At 41.7% G+C, this 8,206-nt stretch overlaps 1 protein-coding gene across 1 annotated transcript in view; it reads left to right on the top strand.

The window, feature by feature from the left end:
• Positions 1–7,763, top strand: part of LOC145392639 (protein spitz-like) — a 13,018-nt gene extending 5,255 nt beyond the window's left edge. The window contains exons 2-3 of the mRNA XM_080266963.1: positions 2,365–2,556; positions 7,703–7,763. Coding sequence (XP_080123089.1) covers positions 2,365–2,556; positions 7,703–7,763 — 253 coding nt within the window. The remainder of the gene's footprint in view (positions 1–2,364; positions 2,557–7,702) is intronic.
• The last annotated feature ends 443 nt before the right edge of the window (positions 7,764–8,206 follow it).

Genomic DNA, 8,206 nt, shown 5'->3' with positions numbered 1-8,206 from the left:
ACTAGTGAATGTGTGTGTGTGGTTGTGACATGGTATAAACATGCAGACCTCTGCATTGTACACATACGTAAATACATACATACCGGTACATTCTTACATTCACAGGCTTCACCACAAACACACATGTACACAGCTCAACACACGTACATACACGCAGGCTGTTTCATTCAGTGTAGATCCTGTTATTGAATGAACACACACACACACACACACACACACACACACACGATCGGTATTAATACCCGTCGGCGCACATGGTTTCCGCACACATGTACACATATACACATTATCCCCCCATACGCACGCAGATAAAAACCTACACACGTACATACATAAAGGCATTTCCTTCCTTTTAGGGCTGATTGTTAAATTCTCTCTCTCTCTCTCTCTCTCTCTCTCTCTCTCTCTCTCTCTCATTAGACCTGGATTCGTACTTAATCAGCATTGAAATTTCTTAATGTAAAGTACTTAGAGATTAAAGAATTTGTAGATGTAAGAGTTGGGAAATAGAGAGAGAGAGAGAGAGAGAGAGAGAGAGAGAGAGAGAGTGGGTCGATAAACTTCACGGTGAGATGCTTCCCAGGTGACACCTCTCTCTCTCTCTCTCTCTCTCACCTTATTACACCCCGAAATATTTCAAAGGAATCATTATATTATATTTTTTTTGAGTTACTGATAGTTATATTTTTAGTGCTACATTACTCATAGGCCAGCAGTTGAAAAAATGGTTACCCCGTTCCTTCCAGATATTACGGTATGTACCTTTTTCTGTCTAATTCTTTCTCTCCCTCTGTCTGTCTTCTGTCTGCCCCTTTCTGGCTGCCTCTCTCTCTCTCTCTCTCTCTCTCTCTCTCTCTCTCTCTCTCTCTCTCTCTCTCTCTCTTATTTTTTTCAGTCTAAAGTGTACTAAAGATAGGATATATTTTTGGAACTGAGGGGGTTGGGTATAGCCTTGCCGTAGTTAACCCCATTTACCACTACGTAAAAAATTTAAAAGTAGAATTAAAACCGTTTGGAAATAGTCACTCAAAAATAAATAGTCGGTTTGAAGGGGTGAGGCCGTCCCATATAGCAACATGGCCGTTAAGCAATTTTTCAAAATATATATATATATATTTTTTTTCCAGAGAACATTTATAGCGTCGGAAGGGCTCATGTCTGTTACTTTTTATTTATTTATTTATTATATTTATCTTCCTGTACATCCACTTTCTTTCAATCAAGCACCAAGCGGTTTTGGTAATATTCTAACCAGCAGACTGACTGGTCCACCAACACCAGGATATTAGCAAGGTGTTTTTAAGAAGGGAGGGGGGAGTGAGTTGGGGGGAGGGCAGTCAAATGGTGGGTGACAGAGCGACTTGGAAGCGTTTTGTCTGTGGCCACCCTTTGCGGGATTAGGGCGTCAGGCTAGAGATAGAGAGAGAGAGAATTTGCGAGCCACCATTCTTACCTGCAAACTTTACCTTAATTGGATTCACAGGTGTGCAGGCAGGTGCATCATCATTAGCCCTCTCATGATCAGGACATCTCTTTTTTCCAAATAACATATTTATTTATTTATTATTGAGTGGAACCTCTGTGGTACAATGGTAGAGTGTGCGTTTCATACACGGGTGAGCCAGGGTTCGCGCCCCGCCAGGGTAATAAACTTTGGGAGTGTTCACCCGGCCACGTACTACATTGGCGGACATCAGGGGTGCTGTGGTTGAACCAGTGTCGCTTACTATAGTGTATGCTTGCACCCAGTCGGCTTGCGCAGGCCGATTACACTTGGTTCACTGACTACACACACATCCAAAGCCACTCCAACACGATAACAAGCACTTCTCACCCTACATACAATCTCTACCAGACAGCCTAAGCCACTTGGTAGAGATACATTGGCTGTATCGTCCCGAGTTCGGTCGGGATAGGCCGGTCCTGCAGTGGATACTCAAACGGCTGATGATGATGATGATGAGTGAGTGAGTCATAGGAGCAAGTGCAAACATTTTTTATTATTGTTATTTTTCTATTTTACTGAGTGAGTCATAACTAGAGTAAACATTTTTTTAATTATTATTATTTTTCTGTTTTACTGAGTGAGTCATAGGAGCCAGAGTAAACAATTTATTATTATTATTTTTCTATTTTACTGAGTGAGTCATAGGAGCCAGAGTAAACAATTTATTATTATTATTTTTCTATTTTACTGAGTGAGTCATAACCAGAGTAAACATTTTTCTGCATATTACATATTGTTAATTTTGCTGAGTCATAGGAGCCACAGTAAACATTTTTTTTTTTCATTTTATTTTTATTTTTTAAATTCTGCTGAGTGAGTGATAATAGCCAGAGAGTGACAATCCCTTCATTCCGCAGGTGCGCAGACGGCTACATGGGTCAGCGCTGCGAATTTAAAGACCTGGACGGCTCGTACCTTCCAACGCGGGAGAAGGTGCTGCTGGAGACGGCGTCCATCGCAGGGGGCGCCACTGTAGCCTGCGTCCTCGTCTTCGTGGTCCTCTTTGCCGCCTACGTCCTCATGCAGCGTGGCAAGGACAAGCGCTGCAGGTCTGCCTCCTTGAGCACTCTCTTAGACGCCACACACCTCATGCATCACAGCATTTTATTTATTTATTTTAACAGAAGGTGGACAGAGGAAGGAAAAACAAATTAAATGAAATAAAATTAAAAAATAGGTACTTTATCACAACACACCTCATGCACCACAGTATCACAGCATTTTATTTCTTTATTTATTTATTTTGACAAAAGATGAACAGAGGATGGAAAAACAAATTAATTAAAATAAAACGGAAATAGCCACCTCATCACAACACTGGCAGTCCTTCAAAGCTCGACAACATATCTGGGTGTTTGTTCGCCCCCACTTACCCCATACATCACACTATCACGACCCGGACAATCTTTGAACATACTCTCAACATAAGGTCTTTGTTTGCACTGAAGTACAGTACAGTAGCTCTTTTCTTCAATCTACTAGTTTCATATTTCGATGAGGCTGAGGTTGCAGTTTCTACTATACTACTTGTGCTAGATCTCATTTTACCAGTCGTAACTCGAAATTCATGCTTTCCATTGCTGCAGCTTTTTAATATTCCTACATTCTGTTATTTCAGCCTCCCAGTATGTGTTCTGTCTTTTAGTATGCACTGAAAATATTCCCCTTCTTTTTTCCCCTAATTCTGTACTGTATGTGTAATTCAGTGTTGCCACATTACAGTATTGTGACCCCATCCACCCAGATTATTCCAATGTTCTGTTATTCTGATCTTTGAGTATTCCAGCGGTGTTTTTGTGTCATTCTTTGCTTTCCTAAAATCATCTTATAATTTACGTGGAGAGACAGACTGACAAATGAGGAAGTGAAGGAGCATTGTGGTGTGGATGTGGATGTGATAGAAAGCATTAGGAGAAATACATTGGGGTGGTTTGGCCATGTTGAGAGGATGGAGAGCGAGAGACTGATGAGGAGAGTGTATGCAAGGGAGGAGGAGGAGGAGGAGGAGGAGGCTGAGGATAAGATGGAGGGATGGAGTAGAGAGGTATTTGAGAGACGGGAGTGTGTGAGCTGGGAGCAAGGCAGTGAAATGGCATTGGGCAAGGCAACATGGAGGCGATTTGTTTGTGGCCACCCCTTATGGGATTGAGGCGTCACGCAGTAGATAGATAGATAATGATGATGGTAATGATAATGATGACTGATGGTAATGATAATAATAAATAATAATGATGGTAATATTGAATGAATGAATGTGTTAGTACTGTACCTTTCATAGTACTGAATATTTTTCCTTTTGTATTTCTGAATGTTGGTTTTATATACCCCATTGAAGTGCAGTCATAGGAAGCTGGGTCAAAATATGCCTAGCTTCCCCAAAATTTGCTTCCCCAGTCCTGTCTGTGGCTCCTACCTGCTTAATTAGTACTGGAGAGAGATGCCTTCATGTGGTGCCACTGATACAGCTGGGCAGTGGAGTAGCACAGATATACAGACTTCCATTACCTTCCTCCCTATCCATTAAAAGGAGGATGGTGGACTCCAGGAGAAGGGAAGGTTCAGTCTGGAGTCCACTGGGTTCATGTTGAGATGAACTTAGGACCACAACAACAACAACAACAATAATAACCAACCCAAGTAAAATAATGACATACAGGGTTAAGGTGATGATGATGATGATGATGATGGTGATGGTGAGGATGATAAAGGTGATGACAAGGATGATAGTGATGGTGATGATGATGAGGATGATGATGAGGATGAGGATGATGATGATGATGGTGGTGGTGGTGATGATGACAAGGATGATGATGATGGTGGTGGTGGTGGTAATGATAATGATGATGACAAGGATGATGATAATGATGGTTGTGGTGGTGATGACAAGGATGATGGTGATGATAATGATGATGGTGGTGGTGGTGATGATAATGAAGATGATGGTGGTGGTGGTGATGGTGGTGGTGATGATGATGATGCGGATTCTACAAGATCACATGTTTACTCCCAGTGTTGTGTTGCAGAGAGCTAGATGATGGGCGGGGCAGCGATCGACAACCATTCACCGGCTACCAAAATCCTCGACCCGAGATTATACGAACAATCAGCAACCCGTATGCTCGGACAGCCACGGCCGAGGTGAGTTCCTTCCCCTTTCCTTGGTGGATTTGAGAGAGTCCTTAATATATTTTTCATGGTAGTTTATTTTTTATTTTTTTATATATGGGTGGGAGGCGCTCACCATCCACTCACTTGATATAGTGCTGCCCTCAGGTGCCAGCCCTTTCTTCTCTTCCTTTCTTCCTTTTCTGTCTTTCTCTCTTTCATTCTTCCCCCTAATGTCAGGACCAACCTGCCTAGCCCCAGCCTCCTACGCTCCTCATGGGGCAACACTGGATTAGATGAATGAATGAATATGATTTTTTTTTTAAATAGTGGCATAGCTAATGTAGATAAAATTCATGTATACCCTGTTCATTTTAACTTGGCCAAAAACTGTAATCTCACCACAAAGAATACTGAGCTGTAGCAATAGACTAACACTAAAATAAGGTTCTAGTCACAAAGAAGTGCCATGGAAAGGATGAACAACCACAGTATTGTCTTTTTCTGTCACTGAGCTATGTGAAATAAGCTGCAAAAGGATGAAAATCTGGACCAACTTAAAATGAATGAACTGCAGTTATCATGGTCCACATATTTCTTCATCATATTTTTCAGTTATTTACAATGTGTTGATATGAATGTAATTTATTCCTTGATAATGTGTAGTTTTGCACTTTTTATAACAACATAATTTTCACTAATTATATGCAAGAGAATATGCAGTACACAGAAGTAAATTAGTCAGGAGGAAGTGCAAGGAGGCCTCCATAGCTCACCAAAATATGACTGCAGTACCAGACCCCTTAGGGGACAGAAACAAAAATCTTTAGAACTTTGGATTGCTGCCTGATGCTGTAAAAAACATTAATGCAAAGAACTTCCTGTATGGGCGCTGATGAGGAGCGTACACGTGGTGACACTGTGCACCCTGGCCGAACCTCCTGTTTCCCTGCTGGTTGATGTGGACAGGACCTGGTGAGGTGCTGTGTATCACAAGGGGGCACTGGATCCTCATATACATGCACCACAGGTACCTCTAGGATGGCCCCACAGAAGTAGCTGCTTACTGTGGTCGACGGATCTCAGCTAGACAGATTAGGGTTAAGGAACAGCATACTATGTGGGGGTGGAGGAAGGGGGAGGCCAAGGATGAGATGGAGGGATGGAGTGGAGGGGTATATGAAAGAGGGGGGTGTGAGCCGGGAGCAGGGCAGGGAAATGGCGGGGAACAAGGTGACGGGGGCGATTCATTTATGGCCACTCCTTACGGGATTAAGGCGTCTGGCAATAGATAGATAGCACCATGCAGAAAAAAACTGGATAGTCCTTTCCATACCATGGCTTCATTTTTTTATTTATATTAGAAGAGACCATTGGTAGTGAAGGGTTTCATGTTTTAATTGCCTGTCTATCATCTGCCAGGCATCTCTTTCTTTTCTGGATGTTTCCTACCCTGTTTATTTTAGTTTATTTTCTGATTGTTCACAGACAAGACTTTTTCTTTTCATGCAACTCAGAATGGACAAGGAAAGTATACAGATAGCCAGGATATCAGTGATGATGATGATGTAAATTTGTAGTGCATAAATTAAGTCATTTATTTATTTTTATTTATTTATTTACTGTATTTGTGTCATTTCATTTCTTTTTCTTTTTTTTGCAGGAGTTGAGTCAGGTGGAGGTACAACCAACCAAAGCAGCTTCTCATGGTACCAGTGTGAGGGACAGTGCCACCAACAGCCCTGCCACCACCAATCCTGCCACCACCACCACCTCACCACCACACACAGCCCACAGCCCCTCATAGTAGCGCCATCAGGACGCCTTGGGGGGGAGGAGAGGGGGGAGGGGGGGGCGGCAGAGTGAGGCGGTGGCACAGTTTACTTTGATTTTTACCTTGGTGCTCACTAAGTACTCAACCAACATGGACGTCGAGCTATGAGGGAGGATTGTTCATAGTGGCCGGCCCAAAGCATGGAGACACACACACACAGGAAACCGCGCTAGTGTGTCGGAGTCTAACCCATTCACCTGGAGGACATCTTTTATTTAATTTTGCTGCCCTCGGACGCCTTTATTCAGCTTGGGGGAGACATTTTCAACTAGATGGGTTAGATACAGCCTACAGCAACAGCTTTACTAGTAGAGGGTTTTTCTGTTTATCTATCTATCTTTCTATAGCCAGACACTTTAGTTCCATAGCAGGTGGCCACAAACAGATCACCACAAACAAAAGGCCTTTCTAAGATGAAATAAAACAAAAAAAGTCATTCCTCTTAGTAGCCTTAGAACTGTGCAGGTTAGATGTTACCCTCATGTAAGCCTCCAACAAAGGTCTCTTCTAAGTTGGGTAAATTCTCCGTGTGGCAGCAAGGTTATAACAGAGAGATGCGTCGTGGGATTGAAGAGTTTAATAGCCAGCGCAGGTCCCCAGTATATCACCCTGCGCTGTTCTTCGTTTGTGGTAAATGTGACACATACTCAGGGGGACATCTTCGTGTGGCCTTCGGAGGGACCTGAGCACTACTTCCTTAGCCATTTATCCTGCATATAGTACATAAATATTCCCTTGTACATTAATCTTGCAAACTATATCAGTGTTAGAGATGGGAATGGCCTACAAGGGGATATGAGTGCTTATGCAAAATGGAAAACTCTTGGGTATGTTATTTATTATTACAGTATATATATGTAACACAAAAGAAGTTATATATTATTAATAGAATCTATATTCATATTAAAAAATGTAGATATGGTAATATAGAAGAGAAATCAAGTTATTTATGTAAACTATGTCTCTATTGAAAAAGATAAGAACATACAGGAAAAGTATGTTACTGTATGCAGTGTCTGTAGTAGAAGAAAATATATATAAATAGCATACTAGAAAAAAAAAATAAGCATCATAAAAAGCATAAATAACATACTAGGGAAAAAAAAATGGAAATGGCTAAGGAAGATGTTCAGGGTAGTCTCACAAAGCCATCAGAAGACATCCCCCAAATCTCAAGATGCCTGTTATGCAGTCTTTTAGAATCAGAGTTAATATATGGTATTTTATTGTGCTTAAATGTACATAATATATAACAGTTGTCTTGAAGGTGCCTCTGTACACAATATCTCCACCAGTAGAACACCACTTTGCTGCTAGTTCGCTCGGCCGGGTGTCACTGGGGTCGGTACTCTCACGGTTTTGGGAGACTCGCTCGTACCTCATCCTCGCTGATTTATTTTGCATCCATCCATCTCTTCCATGATAATTTAAATTGCATCGTCGTGTCTCTTCCATGACAATTTAAACTTCATCCTCTCGGCTCTTCTATGACAATTTAAACTACATCCTCTCAGCTACTCCTTGCTGATTTGTGTCCTCTCATCTCTTCCTTCCCAGTATGTGTTAGATACTTTCATCTCTGCCTTCTCATTTTATCCTGTGTCCCTCTGTCTCAGCCTTGCCAATTTATTTTTCGTCCATGCTTCTCTTCCTGCTTATTTATTTTGCAAATCACCTGCTCCTTGCTTTTTTTTTTTTTTTTTTTTTTTTTTTTTTTCCACACACCTCCCCCCCTTTTTTTTTTCACACCTCCTTGCCCC

Source organism: Coenobita brevimanus, chromosome 23 (assembly GCF_032717465.1).
Source record: "Coenobita brevimanus isolate Jiangsu-jjx chromosome 23, ASM3271746v2, whole genome shotgun sequence".
In the NCBI taxonomy this organism is placed as follows: Eukaryota; Metazoa; Arthropoda; class Malacostraca; order Decapoda; family Coenobitidae; genus Coenobita; species Coenobita brevimanus.
The sequence above is the reverse complement of the archived record's forward strand: the minus strand, read 5'-3'. Positions and strand labels throughout refer to the sequence as shown.